This window comes from Cavia porcellus, unplaced genomic scaffold (assembly GCF_034190915.1).
Source record: "Cavia porcellus strain 051 isolate PalLab524CR breed Dunkin Hartley unplaced genomic scaffold, mCavPor4.1 scaffold_5, whole genome shotgun sequence".
Lineage (NCBI taxonomy): Eukaryota > Metazoa > Chordata > Mammalia > Rodentia > Caviidae > Cavia > Cavia porcellus.
Window position 1 is genome coordinate 9,740,783 of NW_026947488.1, and position 18,412 is coordinate 9,759,194.

Consider the following 18,412-nt stretch of genomic DNA (forward strand, 5'->3'; position numbering starts at 1 on the left):
GACAGCAGGGGGCGCCCCAGCCCCGCAAGGACGCAGGTTTTGTTCATGCTGGTGAACTAACTTGTCACTGTGATGCCTGTTACAGTGGTGAGGTTGCAGTGTGCGGTGAGATGCAGCCACAGCCATCTAGAAGTTTCCATGAGCATTCCTGTTTTAGTATCAGATCAGATATGATTGGTTACTGTGGCCAAAGATGTTTACCCACCTTTCTCCCTGTGCCAGTTTTTATTTATCAGGTGTTTTTCCAGGATTATTTATTTGTTGGTTGTTTTGGGGTGTTTTTCTTTTCTTTTTGGCGACAAGATCTCACTCTGTTAGGGGTATTAATGATTTGAGGCCCTTTGTGCTTTTAAAAAAAAAATGAGTTAGTGGTGATGATATCCAGTAAGTTGTTTTAACACCCAAGTCCAGTGGCCTTAAGCTCATTCTGTAGCCCAGGCTGGCCTGGAACTCTTGTGACCCTCCTGCCTCAGCCTCCCTGCTTGGGAGTACAGGCACGCGCTAACAGGATGATTGTAGATACCCAGGAAAGTTTGTAGAGGAAGTAAGTTGACCCTGAGCTGTGGTAAAAAGGGACAGGACAGAGGTGGTGCTGGGCCAAGGTCAGGGAACAAGCTTTGGAGTGAGTCCTAAACTTTGCTCTGGCTCAAGGCCACCCTGTGGTGGCGCATTGCTCTTAGGGTTAGCTACCCTCTGGAGACTGAGGCAGGAGGATCTTAAGTTGGAGGGCAGCTTGGGGTTCGTAGTGAGCATCTGTCTTGAAAAAACCAAAAAGGGGGAAAGGATTGTCCAGTACTGGGACAGTTTCTGACCACCAGCGCTTGTCCTGGAAGCTCCGGCGGAGGGGGAGGGGCTCAGTGTGTGGGGAGTCTGTCCCTCTGTCCGTCGGTCTCGCATCTCGAGACCATGGGGGTGTGTAGCACCCCCCCCACACACACACACTTTGCACCCGGAAGCTGCTTTCTCCTGAGGTTTGTGGCTCCCTGGGCAGCTGTGGTCCTTCCTTCAGACCTCCAGAGATACGGTCTCGAAGGTCGTGTGTGAGAATGGTGGTGAGCTCTTTCTTTTAGCTCACTGGAAAATTTGCAGAGGTAGAAGTTGGAACCAAACCCTCTTTCTAAGATCAGACAGTTTTTCTGTGATTTAAGTTCTGTTGTGATCTGGAGTGGAGAAAAATAGGGACACCCCCACATTGTATTTCTAATTTTTTTTTTCTCTTTGAAATAAAAGTGGATTTGAAAAGGAACAAAAAATAATTCAGATGCTTGAGTGTAGTGGGTGTCATTTTTGGGAAAGGATTTCTGTCCATGGAAAAGCAAGGTTTCTGGAAAGTTTTACAATTTTTTGTAGTTGTTGTTTTGTTTTTGGTACTGAGAAAGGAAACAAACTCAGGAGCTTGCGTTTGCCAGGCAGGTACTTGTGATGCTAAGCTCAGTTCCCAACCCTGGATTTTTTCTTGCGGTGCTGGGGATTGAACCCAGGGCCTTGCACATGCTGGGCAAGAGCTCTCTTGGTTGCACCTCAGCCCCAGCTAAGTTTCTTTAAAAATTTTTTTTAAAAGTTGAGACTCGATATGGGATGACTTTGATTTTTGCCAAATAAGGATGCCAAAGCATCTGTGTGCCGTGGGCAGTGTGCCGCTGTTTTCGGTGGAAAGGACCTCCCATAGGGATCACCGTGAACACGAGTCCTTGTGGGTGCCTGGAGCTCGCTGACTGCCTCTGATCCTCACCTCGATGCTGGCCAGGAAGCACAGTACTGCCGGGGGGCAGTAACTTCTCTAGAATATGTGCTATGATTCTTAGGTTGAAATATGGCCAGGAGGTTGACACTGAATAAATACTTGTTGAGTGAGTAAAGGGCTGTATCGAGACCTAAATCACTGGTCCCTCGTACACAGATTTAATGTTTTGGTCCACAGAGCCTTGAACACTCTCTGGAGAGTGTAGGTCAGGCCCCAGAGCCAGAGTTTGGGGACTCTTTAAGAGCCGCCTTCCAGGAGGCTGGGGATTTAGCTCAGCGGCATAAGTGCCTGCCTTGCAAGCAGGCAGTCGTGAGTTCGATCCCTGGTACCAATAAAAAGGAAAAAGACAAAAAAAAAAAAAAAAAAAAAAAAAGAGCCGCCTTCCAGTTTCAATCAAGGACTGGAGCCAGAAAGATGAGCTGGGAGGCAGGCGGGGCAGCCTTCAGGCTGTGACAGGGCAGACTGGAACCCAGGTCTCTGGAGTGTTCTGTGACCTCACACGGGCTGCCCGCCCGCCCGCCCCTGTGCAGCCTCACAGAGGAGGCAGAAGTGGAGGGGAAGCTCTGCAGCACTCCTCCACCCTAATCTTTAATCTGCAGTCTTTAGGTAGAAAACTTAATGTTACAACTGCTGCTTATTGAAAACTAAAGATAATAAGGGAGGTGATATTTGCCTCTGGGCATAAGGAAGGGGCGGGACCGAGCAGACAGGCCGGGCTGGGCCAAGGAAGTGGGGAAGGCAGGCGGGTGTGCTGCGGCTTTACATCCATGTGCTGGGAGTGGTGTGTGTGTGTGCGTGAGTGTGTGTGTGTGTGTGTGTGTGTGTGTGTGTTTGTGCGCGCGCGCGCGGCGCGTGTGCTTGTTTTCTTGGCTGGAATTAACTGACTCCAGGGAGGTGGTTGTTTTTTTCTTTCTTTTTTTTTTTTTTGGTGAGACAAGGGCTCACTGTGTAGCCCAGGCCGGTCCTGAGCTGACTGCGATCCTCCTGCCTCTGCCTCCTGAGTGCTGGGACGACAGGCATGCACCGTCATGTCTGGCCGACTCCAGTTTTAACATGGTGGAGACATTGTGAAAAGCTGTCTACTGCCTGCAGTTAGAACGGAAGCTGTTTGCTTTGGAGGCTCATTCTTTTTCTCAGAGTGAAAATAGGCCTCCATGTCAGACCTGCAGAGCTAAATAAAAAAATCATCCCCTTCCCACCTTGCTGAGGCATCACGTGAAAGGTGGATTTAAAAAACGCTCACAGAACCTTTTTCTGATGAAATACTTAGCCATGTTGAAATAGGTGTGTTGAAAATTTTATGATGAATGTGTACATTCACAGAGTAAGTAGCTTTGTGTATGCATTTCCTTATTTGTTGTTCGGACTAGAAAGTCCTACCCAGTGTTTAATGGATGGAAAGTTGTCGCTTTATGAACAGCAGACCAAAATCTGTCAGTGTCCTTGGCCAAAGAGAGGACCATTCCGAGGTGTTTGCGTTTCTTGGAGGCAGATTTTAGGGACGAATCCTAGGTTGTGTGCTTGGTTTTGACTTCTGTGGGTTTCATCTTCCAGTGTCCTTTGGTACCTTGGTTTCTTTGTTAGGTAGGTTTGTTACTAGAAACAATTTTAAGTACTGTGAAGGTTTCACCTGAAGTGGCTTAATTTTTATCATTCCTAATTTCTCACAGCTCTTGGTCTCTGTGGAAGCTGTGTGGATGTGTACATATTTGCATGCATTTTAGAGGTGTTTAAAACAGATTCAGGCTGGGCGTGGTGGCACATGCCTGTAATCCCTGTACGTGGAAGGCTGAGGCAGGAGGATCACTGTGAGTTTGAGACCAGTCTAAGCTACCAAGTGAGCTCAAGGCCAGCCTGAACTGAATAGTGAAATCCTGTTTAAAAAAGACACACATACACCCATGCACACCACAGAGAACACAAACATGGATTCAGCTGAATTTAGCAGTTTTTGTCTTAAAACTGACCTTTCAAGTACGTAAAGCACCACGAGGTCTTCCAAGTTGTACTCATTTAATAAAGTGTCCTGACGGGTGGGGTGGGAGAGTGGGAATGCTAATGAATTCATTAACAAAACACACATTCAGCAGGTCGCATTATGAATTAAAGGCAGCTGAGTTAGGCACAGGGGTCACTGTGTGGAAAAGACCACCCGAATCACCCACACTGGCTGCGCGCCCCGAGTGCATGTAACTCACTCACTCACCCTGTGTGTGCTCTCCCCTCAGGTTTCGGGAGTCCCTCGTCTCCACGCTGCTGGAACTGGCTTCCTGTGCAGCTGAGCCACGCACTCCACGGGGATGGGGAGAGTGGAGGCTTCGTGCTGATCTTCCTGGAACCTCGGCATCTGGCAGCCCGTGCGCCTGTCTGTGGGAAGCCCCAGTGCCATGTCCCATCACTGAGCTGCCTAGAAACTTCCGAAGATAAGAAGTTACAGGGGGTGCACACTTTCTTTTGAACTTCATAGTTAGATTTTGCCCTGGTGTTTGGAAGCCCAGGGCTGCTGGAGGTGTGGGTGACGCGTCTTACAAGTGGCCTTATTCCCAAGCAGCGATTCGCCAGCAGATCTTGTAGCCTTACTGTGTGTCCAGCCCCCGAGCGGAAGGAAAGATGCCAACTCAGTCCCTGCTCGTGTACATGGACGGGCCGGAGGTGATGGGCGGGTCCCTGGGCACCCAGATAGAAGTGGATGACGCCCTGTCCCTCAAAGGCGCCAGCGCCGTCCCTTTCAGAGCTTCTCAGGAGAAGAGCATCGTCCACCTCGAAGGGTGCATGCCCCTGGATTGCATGTTTTGCAGCCAGACCTTCACCCTGGCGGAAGACCTCAACAAACACGTCCTCATGCAGCACCGGCCCACCCTGTGCGAGCCCGCGGTGCTGCGGGTGGAAGCGGAGTATCTCAGCCCCCTGGATAAAAGTCAGGTGCTAACAGAACCTGCCAAGGACAAGAGCTGCAAGGACAGCGAGGAGCTGAGCTGTGAGGTGTGCGGGCAGACGTTCAGGGTGGCTTTCGACGTGGAGATGCACATGAAGAAACACAAAGACTCCTTCACCTACGGGTGCAGCCTGTGCGGGCGGAGGTTCAAGGAGCCCTGGTTCCTTAAGAATCACATGCGGACGCACAGCGGCAAGTCGGGCACCAAGAACAAACTGCTCCAGGGCCTCGAGGGCCCCGTCACCATCAACGAGGTGGTCCAGGCGCACTCGCCCGGCAGCGTCTCGTCTCCTTACAAGATCTGCATGGTGTGCGGCTTCCTGTTTCCCAGCAAGGAGAGTCTGCTGGAGCACAGCAAGGTGCACACCAAAGAGCCCGCTTCCGGTGGCGACGGCGGCGGCGGCGGGCTGCAGAGTGAGCCCGGGCCCCAGGGAAGCCCGGCCCCCCCGGAGGAGCTGCTGCAGTTCTTAAACCTGCGACCTCGGGCCCGCGGCGCGGAGAGCGGGAGGAAGGCCGGCGGGTGCATCCCTCAGCTGGACCCCTTCACCACCTACCAGGCGTGGCAGCTGGCCACCAAGGGCAAAGTGGCCGTGGCCCAGGAGGAAGTCAAGGAGTCGGGCCAGGAAGGGAGCACGGACAACGACGACTCGGGCTCCGAGAAGGAGGAGCTGGGAGAGATCTGGAGCAAAGCGGAAGGCTCGGGGAAGTCCAGGCCCAGTAAGAGCGGCTCCGCAGGCCTCTCGCAAGACAAGGAGAAGCCCCGACACGCGAGCGGTGAAGCGCCCTCGGGGGACACGGACGCCAAGGCGCCCGGCAGCAAGGAGAAGCCCACGCACTGCGCCGAGTGTGGCAAGGCCTTCCGGACCTACCACCAGCTCGTGCTGCACTCGCGCGTGCACAAGAAGGAGCGGCGCACTGGGGCCGAGTCGCCCACCGTCGCCGTGGACGGCCGGCAGCCGGGCACCTGCTCCCCTGAGCTGGCCTCGACGCCCGACGACGGTGCAGCTGCAGAGCGCGACGCCGGTGGCTCGGAGGACAGCTCTGAGGACGGGCTCCCCGAGGGGCTCCACGCAGGTGAGTGGCCTCCTGCGTCCCGGTGGGGCGGCCGGCACAGTGCCGCTCTGCACTGCCACTGTCACCACCTAGATCCGGTCTCAGGCCCACTGGGTTTCGCAGCAGTGGTTGTGTCAATGTGGCGTGTGTGTTGATTGACACCCACTGAGGGGAGGCCAGGCCACAGGGTGCTGCCAGCCGGCCCGTGGGGTACGGGCAGTCCCAGGTTCCAGGAATCATGTGGCCCAGAACAGTGAAGATGCAGAGACAGATGCTGGCCTTCACTGTCTTTTCCTGACATCTCATTCAGTTTATAAAACCAGTGCCATCTCTCCAGGCTGTCTTCTTTATCTGCTGCTGGAGATTGAAGCCAGGGCCTCACATGTGGTGGTCAGTGCTCTACCGTTGAGCTGTATCCCTGGCCCTTATTTTATTTTGAGATGGTCTCACAAAGCTACCCACGTTGTCCTTGGACTTTTAGGCCTCTGCCTTACAGGCATGAGCCACTGCTTGGCTCCAGCCCACTTCTCGTACATTCACTAAGTGGGTGTTTATTTTTTTAATATTTGTCATATAGGGGATTAGACCCAAGGCCTTTGCAGTAAGCTGCCTCCTCAGCAAGCCCCTTGCGCTGATTATGATGATGATCATTATTATTTTGACTTTGAGCTGGGTTCTTGCTGAATTTTTCAGCTCACGTGCAAATTTGTGACCCTCTTGCCTCAGCCTCCTAGAGTGCTGGAATTATAGCCAGGTGCTACTGGGCTTGCTGGGAAGGATGCCGACAGGAGCCCGGTAATCCTGCTAGGGGCTTGTTTGGTGTGTTGGGATGCCCCATCCATCCTGTGCCTATCTGGAGGTGTCCTTGTCATTAACAAGGACCTCCGAAGTGGTTTGTTTGTGAGATACGGGGAATATGAGCATGCCAAAGACCAACTCACTCGCTCAGGAAGCTTTGCAGTGCGTTAATGGCATTTCTAGACCCCGAAGATAGCACTAATAGCCCAGTGAGAGGCTGGCATCTTGTTTCTCAGCGGGGAAGGGAATTATCTACATTAGTCCTCCATCTGTTCTAGTCCTGCGGCCCCTCCTCGCAGGCACCAGAGTGCGTCATTTCATATTTAAATATTGGTTTGAATAAAAGATTCTGCTGCCTGTGAACAGTGTGTGAAGTCCTGGTGTGGACAGGACCTGGTGGCACACTCCCATAAGCACTGGGGAGGCCGAGGCAGCAGGATGACCGAGTCCAGGGCCAGCCTGGACTGCAGGGTGAGACTCTGCAAAAATCAGAAACAACAACAAACCCAGACACACGCTCCCGCCCCCATAACAAAATCCTGGTGTGCGGGGCAGGTGCCGTACATGGATGAGGAGGACACGGAGAGGGCTCAGGAGCATCATGGAGAGGAGAGGACTCTGCCGCCTCATCCTGTAACGCGCTGCGCCTGGAGTCCTGTGAGAACTCTGGCGGTGGCTCCTGCGCTTAGGGTGGTGACCTGGTGCTTCCCCGTCATGGCATCACCTTGAGTGCCATAGTCAAGTCAAATATTTCCCATGTGGAGCCTCTGTGCCCTTGGAGCCTGTCCCTCAGCGTATCTGGACACCTTCAATGTCACACAAGGGCCGGGGCTCTAGCTCCGGGACAGAGCGCTTCCTAGTGTTGCAAGGTTCTGGGTTCAATGGCTAGCGCTAGGGAGAAAATAGGGCATCATGCCAAGGTCTTCAGCGTGGGCCCCCAGCGGACTGAGTGAGTCCTCAGAGTGAGCGCCGGGACTGCAGGTGCCCGGGGAACGGCTGGTGGTCAGTAGGTGGCCTGGAGAGCCTGGGCTGCCCACCAAGGGCAGCGGCCATCCCGCTGGGGGCACAGGCGCCCTGGGTGGTTCTGGTTCTTCCGCTGACTGCATTGTTTCGGGGCTAGATTGTGTGTTGCTCAACTTTTCTTTGTCCCAGTTTTCCCATTTGCAAAACTGGCTCCTCTGACCATTTCCACTTTCCAAGGACAATTTCAGTGACCTGTTTGTAAAAAGTTAGCGCTCTCAAAAACAACACTGTAAAATCAAAAGTGGGGCCAGAAGGCGGGGGCCAGGTACCTGCGGGAGGCTTGAGCTCTTTGTTTTAAGACAGGCATTTCTCGACTTTATGGAGCAGCGTAGCATCAGGCAGCATCGGGCGGACCCAGCGTTAGGAACAGGAAACTCATCAGGGCCAGATCCAGCTTTAAACAGCTGGCTGGGTGCAGTGTAAGAAAGTCAGGTGACCGGCATTTGATGAGTTGATTTTCCTAAATTTAAGTTTTTAATGTGCTTCTCACCCAGATTTATCTTACTGAACTATCAACCTGGTTTTCTTTGGGTTTACTTTTAAGAAGATCAAAAAGCAAAGTCAATGATTAATTTTTAAAGTCTTCCTGGTACCTTTTCAGGTCAAGGGTTGGCTCTGTCTTGTAGCTCGATTGGAGTCCCTAGAGGAGGTCCAGGGTGACAGGAGTGTACAGCTCTGGCTGCATTAACACTGGAAAGTCACCACCACCTCAGTATTCCTCAGTGTTTTTCAAAAGTAGTGAGTTTAAGCCAGGTGTGGTGGCTCACACCTGTAATTCCAGCCCTCAGAAGGCTGAGGCAGGAGGCTCCTTGCAAGTTCCAGACCAGCCTGGGCTGCATAGTAAGCTCAAGACCATCCCGAACTGCATAGCAAGACTTTGTCTAAAAAGACCAAAAAAAGAAAAAAAAAGTGAGTTTATAAATGAGGACAGGAGGGGGGCAGGCTCCGTGGGAGTGATAGCTTTCCTGAGGTGATAGCTTTTCCTGAGCAGCCAGGCATGTGCTGACACTGACTTTGTCACCCTGGTGCTGGGGCTGGGACCCAGGGCTGCGAGAGACACGTCCAGTCCCAGCTCACGCTGTAGTCGGGGAAGAGGTGACCAGACGTTTGTTGTGGCCGTTCACACTAGCTGCTCCAAGCTGCCACAGGAAGTATTTGTTTAAAAAATAAAAAATCCGAGCTGGGAGGGCATTGTGACTGGGTGGTTGTGTTTGGCAGACCTGGGTGTGGATCTGCCCTCCCATGGTCCCTGTGGGCTCTGGAACACGGGGCCACACTGCCCTGAGGGCCCAGCCAGCTGGAGTTCAGAGTTTTAACACCTTGGCAGTGGGAGATGATTGTAATTGGTGCATCTCTCTCTGGTGCAAGTGAGTGCTTGCAGAAGGGTAAAATCTGCTTCCTACAACTGCTGCCTGTTGACAAGCTTCCTGGGTGTGTGTCCGGTGTCAGATTGCCCTGGCTGCTGCAGATTAGGTTGTGCCTGCTGCCCTCTAGTGGTAACTTGCTGAATCTTAAGATAGCAACGTTTGTTTTTCTCCTGGCAGCGGGGAGCATTGATGATTTACATTGGCCCAGTTCTGGGGTACTGGTCCTGGAGGAGCCGGGACAGCCCCCCTCTGCGCACGGTGTGTGGGGAACCCAGAAAGCTGGCTGCCTGTCCAGGCCTTCCCTGTGATTGAGACAAAGACCAGTCCTCAGTGCACTCTGCCAGAGAGCAGGAGACAGTCGGGGGTGCAGAGCCTCAGGCAGCCTGGCAGTTGCACCGGGGTCTCCGGCCTTCGCTGTTCGCCCTGGGCAGCGCTAACGGGAGAAGCTGCTTCGTGTGCCCCGAGTCTTAGTCACCAACAAGTTTGTTCACTTCAGCTGACTTAATCAGTATTTTTGTTTCTGCTTTAAGATAAAAATGATGATGGAGGAAAAATAAAGCATCTCACATCCTCGAGAGAATGTAGTTATTGTGGGAAGTTTTTCCGTTCAAATTATTACCTCAATATTCATCTCAGAACGCATACAGGTAAAGGACTTTGTTTTTTAAAGCATGCTATGGTTAAAAGAATTGGGATGTAGTCCTCTGCCCCTCCCCCCTCCTTTCCCCCTCCCTCTCTGTCTCTGTCTGTCTGTCTGTCCGTCTCTCTGGTTCAGGTACTCGCTAGCACCCTAGTGTGGATCGCAGCTGTTGGTCTTAACCCTTGAGTGTTGTCCTGGTTTTGCAGTTATATTGAGTTTATGACTGAGTCTCCCGACTCTGTGCCGTTCAAACCCCTAACATTTTGTTTTTAAACTATGTGCACATTTTTAAATGAAAGAGGAATATACTTCCCACCCTTTAGATTACAGCAGCAGCTGTAGACACAGTGGTTGGGGGGGTCGTGTGGGTTTGAATTTCATCCCAGCAGCAGCTGCCCAAGTTGGGGAAAGTTGTTTAACTTTTTGTGGGCCCCGTTTCCTAAGCCAGAAAAGTGCAGTCGAAAACAGGACTGCTTGCTTTCTTCTGTTAAGACACGGTATTCACTTGTGATTTCGAGCCCCGGGGTCTCCTGAGTCAGGCTGGCCTTGAATGCCTCAGCCTCCCAGGCACCGGGGTGGCAGGCGTGGGCCACCATCGTGTCTGCCGGGTACTGCAGTCACACCTCTTGGGGTTCGAAAGGGTACAGAGCAGAGCTGGTGCGAGACCCCAGCTCTGAGGACGAGAGGTGGAGACAGGTGAGGGGGACAGCCTTCTCTGCTGGCCTTCAGCCTTGAGGGCTGTGCCCGCGTCTTTGCCAGCCTGCTGACCGTGTGGCGTCTCTTGCTGCAGGTGAGAAGCCGTACAAATGTGAATTCTGTGACTACGCCGCGGCCCAGAAGACCTCGCTGAGGTATCACCTGGAGCGACACCACAAGGACAAGCAGGCAGACGCCGTGGCCGCTGCGGCGGACACCAAGGGCGACAGCAAGAGCCGGGAGGGCGAGGACGCGCTCTTCCCTGCCGACAGCACGCAGACCAAAAACCTGAAGCGGTTCTTCGACGGTGCCAAAGACGTGCGAGGCAGCCCCCCGGCCAAGCTGCCCAGGGAGGCGGTCCCCGGCGGCGCTGCCCTCTGCCCGGCGCACACAGAAGCTCAGGATTTCCCCAGGAGCGCGGCCAGCGCCGAGCGGGCCCCGGAGGGACCCCGCAGGAGGGCGGCCCCCGAGCCCCAGGCCGAGCTCCGCGCCAGCAAGCCGGAGGCGGCCGAGGGCAGTGCCGCCCGCCCGGGGGACGGGGCCCCCAGAGACAGGAGGACAGAGCCCGCGGCCGAGCCCAGGTGCAGGCCCGGCGCCGACTGCCAGGAGAAACCCTTGAATCTGTCCCTCGGGGCCCTGCACCCCTGCTCAGCCATCGTCCTGAGCAAAACCTTGATCCCCAGCATCACCTGCCCGTTCTGTACCTTCAAGACCTTCTACCCCGAGGTCCTGATGATGCACCAGCGGCTGGAGCACAAGTACAACCCCGACGCGCACAGGAACTGCAGGACCAAGGCCCTGCTGCGGGCCCGGCGCACCGGCTGCCCGCCCGCACTACAGGGCAAGGACGTGGCGCCCCTGCCCGGGCCGCACAAGCCCAGGGCCCGGCCCGCCCTCCCGGCGCAGCCCAAGACCCTGCCGCCCGAGAAGGGGCGCCAGGGGCCCTCGGGGGTGCCGGGCAAGGCGCCCCCGGCTCCAGGGATAGACGCCAGCACTTTAGCCCCGAGCAATCTGAAGTCACAGAGGCCCCAGCAGAGTGTCGGGGGCCCCGGAGCGCCCAGGCAGCAGCTGTCGGAGATGTTCTCGAAAACCAGTGTTTCCCCCGCCCCAGACAAAATGAAAAGGGCCGAGGCGAAGCCCAAACCCCTGGCCTCAGCCCTCGCTCAGCCCCCAGCCGGCAGCGGTGCCTCCTGTGACCTCACCCCGAGGGCCGAGGGCCCGTGGGCCACCCCGGGCAGGGACTATCTCTGCCACCGGCACCCCAGCGGTGCCGCTGTGCCTGAGTTTGGGGAGCCCCTCCCCAAAAGACTGAAGCCTGGCGTGGTCGCCCTGGATGTGGAGCAGCCGGGGCCACCCTGTAGGAGGCTCTGTGAGCTGCCCAAGTACCGCGTGGTCAGGGGGATCACGACGCTGCTGCCGCAGGAGTGCGCCTGCCCGTGCCCGCCCAGCACCTCAGCATCTCGGCCCTGCGGCCCCGGCTCTGGGGAGGTGGACACCGGCAGCACACTGGCCGCGCAGAGGCCCTACGGCCCCAGGGCGCTGTATACCTGCACGCCCGCTGGGCACCCTGCCACTGCTGCCAGCCTGCCGCTGGAAGGTAGGTCACGCAGGCAGAGGCAGGAGGGGCAGCCGGGCGGGGGGTTGGGGGGCTGGGGCCGCACCTTGCTTGTTTGCAGTCTGGCTTTGTCTTTTGCAGCCTGGGGCCTCTGCTCTCCACCCAGCCTACACCCCCGCCCCTGGACTGTGGGGGGCCCTGGGGAACCTGCACCGCCCACTGCCAGCCTGCCCTGAGCAGGCTCTGAGAAAGGGACCCCGCTTCCCCACACTGTAGAGTTCCCTGGGGAAAGGTCTTTGTGCAGCCCTGTGTCGAGAGCCACCGCCCTGGGCCACAAGAAGGGACCTGCACGGCCGCGGTTGGAGGGCAGAACCCTGGGCTGTGTCGCTCCAGACAGCTGTGGGCTAAGCCCCCAGCTTGTCCCTTCCCAGTCCCAGGTCCGGGTTCTGAGGGGTGGCCGGCCACGCAGTGTCAGAGTCATCCTGATGCTGATGCTGATGGTGTGGGAAGGATGGCAAATTGACAGTCGCTTTCACACTCGGGTGGATTTTATTAAAATTGTGACGAAACTGATTTTTTTTTGCTACTTTTTAGTTAACATCCCCATCCCTAAGGGGGAATGGAGCCAGAAACTGCTTCCGGGGAAGGGGCATTGTGTTGTCTGTCTCCGCCTACAGACCGGAGTGTTTTCTGAGTCCCCCTCAACTTTGGGTTTGTGATACAGGCCCGCCCCACACAGGGTCTCGCCATGCAGTTCAGGCTGGCCTTAGACTCACTTTGTAGGCCAGACTGGTCTTGAAGTCACAGTGATCCTCCTGCCTCAGCCTCCTGAGTGCTGAAATGACAGGCATATACCACCTCTCCTGGCCGAAATGTATTATGCTGTCCTTCTCTGGCTTCTAAAGTTCTTATTAATGACAGCCTGGAAGCTAGATAGTTTTGATGACTTAAAAATTCCGTGCTGCTGAACGCTGTCACGAAACTGAAGATAGCCCTCCTGGCGTGCGCTGTAGCATGCAGGGATCGAGCTGGTGGTGGTGGGATTTTGGCTTGTGCCTGCCTCTGAATCCTGTCTGTGCTTTCTTTCCAATCAGCAAAAAGGCCTGCGTCCTACCAACACTTGTCCAGCAGCGTGCTCCAGAAGAGAAACTACGAGAACTTTATTGGGAATGCACATTATCGACCAAATGACAAAAAAACTTGATTTCCTGTGGGGGAGGAAAGGTAAGCAGTATGTTTATTGAACCGGAATGCATTTATTTTACTTAGTTGAAAATAAACCACCCACTTCTCCAGTGTACTACAACGTCGCTCTTTGGGCAGGTGTCTAAAGCTGTGGTTCTCAGGGTCTGGCTGTCACGGCCCCGCTTCTGAGCATCACTGCTGCTCGCCTCCAGGTGTTTTGGGTCACCCTTAGCCCCCGAGTATGGGCTAAAAGGCAGGCAGGCTTATTTGTTTACCTGCCATCCGCGGCAGAACTGGGGAGCTGTGACGGAATGTAGGGCCCCCGGAGCTGAAAGGGGGGGGGGTGCTGCGCACGCCTCACAGGTGAGGACCCCGAGACCTGCCAGAGTGGGGACCTGCGGGAGTGCGGCGGAAGCTGGCTCTCATCTCCGATGTGCAGGCCTGGCCTCCTGGGGCGGGAGCGTGGGCCGGGCAGGCGGCCGCTTCCCACCCCGTGTGCCCATGTCCTGCAGCTGTAGCTTACGTGGCGCTTGGGCGTGGTGCAGGCATCTGTAGGATCACAGCGGGACTCGAAGGGCAAGGCTGGGACTGTGCGTACGGCCGTTCCTGGGCCCTGTGGAGTCTCCGGCAGGTGTCCGCTGGGTTCAGGGTGCAGAGGCGAGCTCTCCTGGCCCAGGCGGAATCCTCCGGGACCTCTGCGGGGCGTGGAGACGCCATTTCCCGGGCAGCATCCACCTTACGGTCTTTTGGGTAACATGAAGGTAATGGGGTGAGAGGGGCATCGCAGGAGTGAGGCTTGGAGGCCAGCCAGGTGTGCGGCCGGCCCCGGAACCCCAGCCCTTGGGAGGCTGAAGCAGGACAGTTTGCAGTTTCAGGCCAGCTGTCACAGTAAAGCCAAACTAAACCAGTCTTGTGCGTGGTGACGCATCCCTGTAATCGCAGCACTCAGCAGTCGGAGGCAGGATCTCAGCAAGTTGAGAGCAGCCTGGGCTACACACCATACCCCATTTATAAAAAGCCGGGCATGGTGGCGCATGCCTATAGTTGGGAGGCTGAGGCGGGGGGACCCCTGTGTGAGGCCAGCCTGGGCTGCAGAGTGAGAGACCCTGTCCCAAAGCAAAAAACAAACAGAAGGAAGAGACAGGACGGAGGAGGTGGCGCAGCGCTCGCCTCCCCAGCTCCGTAGACAGAACCCGGAAGACCCCTCGGTGTCAGCTCACTTGCCACGCACACGGTGACCGAGGGGTCAGAGCAGTGTCCGCCTGAGTCACTCCTGGGAAATCTGGGCTGGCAGCTGGAGGGCTTCCCCCGTGCGCTCTCGGGGATGCTGAGCTGCGCGGCTGCCCTTCCTCACACGGTTCCTGGAGCAGCGCTGAGAGCTCAGTGGGCCAGCCGCTGATCCTTCCGGTGCGCGGAACGCCTCGGCAGGGCGAGGCCTGGGCGGCCGAGGTCCCATCGGGTCCCGGCGAGAGTACACTGGATTCCTTTCTCCTGCTTGAGAACTCTGCATCCTCTCTCCCCCCAGGCGCTGCCGGATGTGAGCGCGTACTCCCCGCAGAATTAAAGTTGAGCTCATCCTTTGAGAAGCGAGGGGAAGCTACTGAAATAAGCTGTGATTGTACTGTACACACGGGATGTGTGAGCAACACTACAGTTGGGTAAAGTTGTTCTGTTAACTTTTGTACCAAATAGCAATAAAAAAAACCAGTTGGAACCGTTGGGCTACACGTGTAGGAACACATGGGGACCGGCAATGGCTTCGTGTTGTCCCTGAGTGCTATTTTTTTTTAGGATTGACCAAATAAAGCGGAGTTTTGCATACTTGAGCGCTGCTGAACAGACGTCACTGGGGCGGGCGGGGGGTGGGTGGGGAAAGTGTATACTGCTTGCACCTCAGGTAAAAATCTGTACATATCTAAGTGTAAACCTGCTTGTTTAAATACTGTGTCCTCCTCTTCTCTCTGGAGCTCAACACTTGTCGCCGTTCCTGCTCTTTGTGCTCATTCATTTAAAAGTGTATGTTTTTTAAAAAAATTCTCTGTATTACGTGGGAAACTCTGCCACCCACCTTGCTGACCTCCGAGGACCACCTCCTCACCCTGTGCCGGGTCTGCGGCTGCAGGGCTGTCACCGGTGTGTGTCCCCGGCAGAGCACCAGGAGCCACCGCGTCCGTCTCTCGTCACTTGTGTTGAGAAATTCAGCTTCCTGGGGGTGCTTGTGCTTGGCTGCGTTAGCCTGTAAGTGCTGACCTGCACGTGCGAAGATGAGCCTGGGAAGCCGCTGTAAAGGAATCGGGAGGCCGGGGTGTGGGGTCCCTGACTGCGGCTCTCGGCGCGCCTGCCCCCGTGGCTGAGCGCGGAGGACACGGTGGCTCCCGGGCCCAGGGAGAGGAGGCTGCGTCCTCCCCTTCTGGGCTGTGGTGCAGTCCGGGTTTATGCCAGGGCCCCGTGTCGCAGCACACTTGTGTTTTTTAATGTTGTCCATGGCTGAGTTTATCCAGCAGTTCATGAGTTTAGCAACCACAGAATATATTTTTATGAAGAAAACTGTTTCAAAATTAAATTTGCACTGCTCATGTTTCTTGCCCTGATGTCCCCTGAGGAGGGAAGTGCGCAGAGTCCTGTTTTTCCTTCTTACTATGCGGCATGAGGTGTCCTCGGTTAGAGCGCAGTCTTAACTCCAGGGTTCAGGGGCCTCACCCCGGATCAGCCCGGCACTGCGGGAAGTGCTCTGTATCACGAAAGTGTACACGATTCCCTGTTTCCTGTTCACAAGCTGAGCCATGTGTATATAATCTAGATTTTTGTTTTCATAGTTTTGCACTTTTTATAGCCTATTTTTGAAGATTAACACATTTGCAAAAATGATTGATTCAGTCTTTGCCTAATCCAGTGAGTGTTACAGAAAGCTTGCTGTGATACAAATGTAAATCTTAAAAGTGGTATGTGATAATAGCAGGCTGAAATTTAAACCTGTATTTAAAAAAAAATCACCAAATCTATGTGGAAACAAATCAATTTGTGTTGTGCTGAAATGTTGTGGGCTTTCGCATCTTTTTTCCAGCTACATTTCTGAGTGCATAAAAATAGCAATTTTTGTAACAGCCCTTCAAAATGTTTTTGTCCATCAGTATTAACTATTGGAATACTACTGCTTTTGTATGTTTTTTTCTTTTGAGACAACAGGACATTTAATAGAGGTACAATTCATTGAATTTTTGTTTATGTATTTATTTCATTCCAGTTTGATTTATTTTAATTGTTACTTGTCAAAACAGTAGACATTACTTATTTTATTTATGATATATTTCAGCTTAAAGTTATGTTATTATATGTGGATGTAAATATAGATTTGGTGTTTTACAATCTTCGTTTTTGTTTTCATTGGGTTCTGGTTCCTGATTTCACCGCACATCGTAATGCGGCTGCAGACGTACACGGCGGTGGGTTATACGAAACCTCCGTTCTGGTCTCCACCCTCGGGCCCCCTTCCCCTGAGTGTTTCAGAGCACATCTCAGGACCAGTTTCACACAGAGTGATGCTCCCTGAGCATCTTCACGAGACAAGCCCTCTGCCCCCTGCCAGGCTGTGTGTTTCCTGATTGCCCAGGTCAAGAATGATTTCTTAGCCAAGGGCGGTGGCTCACACCCGTAATCCCAATACTTGGGAGGCTGAGGCAGGAGAATCTCCAGAGTTCAAGGCCAACCTAGACTACATAGTGAGAACCTGTCGGGGAAAAATAAAGACTTCTTGGCCAAAGGTGGTGGTGCACACCTGTAATCCCAGCACTCTGCACCTGGACTGCAGAACAACACCCTGTGCCAGTCAGAAAGACAAACATTCTTCCATGAACTTGCTTGACCTGTGGCTTTGGACGCTCCGCACACGGGGAAGGTGGGTGTTCTGGCCTCTCCACCTGGCTGCTGCCCCACCACCGTCAGGACCTTTTGTTTACTGACCAGAGCTGGGCCCGGTCCTCCCGCAGGGTTCTTGGGCTCGCTTGTGGGGCGTGCCTGTGTGCGCCTTGTGCTAAGCGGCTCTGGACCCGGAGTTGCCCTGGTCTGAGCCGCATTCAGCCGGGAGGGGAGTGTGGCCCCGTCCTGGCTCTGTCCCCTCTTCCCCCCCCATGCCCAGCGGTGCCTTGTCAGGGATGCCCGGAAAATTGATTTTCCCGTTTTTCGCCCCTTCTCACCACACACGTTGGCATTTTTTAAAGTACTTTTTATTACTGCCCGTTGGCCGTCCCTAATGACCAGGTTGGCCTTGGGGCAGGAAGTTAGCCGTATTGGTAACACACAGCAAGGTCCCTTTCCCTTTGCCCAGGTTTTCATTTTAAAGTGTCAGTCACTTACACAGATTAACAGCCACACCAGCAGGCCAGCAAAGCCAGAATCACAGTGAACTGAGGTAGAGGAAAAGTTTGCTTTGTGTAGCTGGTACCAGAATCGAACCCATGACCTCGCCTTTGCCAGGCAGCCCCCAGTGCAGCCAGGCTCAACCCCCAGCCCAAAAGTGGATTCATGCAAAAGTCCTCTGCAGAAGGCTATGCTGGCAACCACGCAGTGGCCCTGGGAAGTCCGCACTGCAGCGAAGGGAGCTGAGGCCTAGTGTCCTGCAGCACCTTCGGGTTCTGGTTCTGACCGCAGGGCTGCCCCACGCTGGGCTGGGTGTGCGGAGTCGGTGACTTCTCTGGCCGGGCCCTAGCGCTCGAGCTCCTCTTGAAGCGACGCTGCCCACTAACCATTGTGCCCTAGGAACTGGTAACCTGGCCACTGTGTACCCGCCTGGGAAGCCGAGGCCACCGCTTCGATCGCCCCGGCAATGGTAGAGGCCGAAGAACGGGTCCGAATCTCTAGATGTCCCCGGGATTGAGCGTTAAAATGCGTATCCGGGTCTTTACCCCCTGTGCACAGCTTTCCGATGGCGCAAGGGTGACCCGGGTGCAGTGGGTCCCAGACTGCGGCTCCAAACCGGCAGGTCACTGCACAGTTATAAAAACACAGTTACCCGTCTGTCCCAGACTGCAGAATCAGGAGCCCCAGAGGCCGGGGGGCCCCAGAACTCGGGTCTACACGCCCCTGGAGTTCACGGAGTGTGCCAGCAGCTTGGCTTCCTGTTAAATTTGTTCATCTTTGACAACACTTTTTTGTTCTTTTTGTCTTTGAGACAGGGTCTTGCTATGCAGTTCAGGCTGGCCTGCGACTCATAGTGATCCTCCTGCCTCAGCCTCCCAAATTCATTTCTTTTTTTTCTTTGTACTGGGAATCGAACTTAGGACCTCACACTTGCCAGGCAGGTGCACTGTGCCACTGAGGTATGTCCCTGGCCCTTTTTCTCTTTTAGATACAATTTTACTTAAAGTGTTTACCTAGCAGCAAGCTAGCAAGAGTCCTCAGAGAGCCCTGCTGACCGCTG

At 54.7% G+C, this 18,412-nt stretch overlaps 1 protein-coding gene across 6 annotated transcripts in view; it reads left to right on the plus strand.

The window, feature by feature from the left end:
* The window catches only part of Znf217 (zinc finger protein 217), a 34,997-nt gene extending 18,635 nt beyond the window's left edge, over positions 1-16,362 (plus strand). For 5 of the 6 annotated variants that reach the window (XM_063248137.1, XM_063248135.1, XM_063248133.1 and 2 more), the window contains 5 exons: positions 3,973-5,753; positions 9,451-9,567; positions 10,351-11,853; positions 12,906-13,035; positions 14,522-16,362. In XM_063248137.1, coding sequence (XP_063104207.1) covers positions 4,355-5,753; positions 9,451-9,567; positions 10,351-11,853; positions 12,906-13,015 — 3,129 coding nt within the window. In that variant the 5' untranslated portion in view covers positions 3,973-4,354 and the 3' untranslated portion in view covers positions 13,016-13,035; positions 14,522-16,362. The remainder of the gene's footprint in view (positions 1-3,972; positions 5,754-9,450; positions 9,568-10,350; positions 11,854-12,905; positions 13,036-14,521) is intronic. The other variant, XM_063248139.1, reaches the window with a different exon arrangement.
* Positions 16,363-18,412: the final 2,050 nt, after the last annotated feature.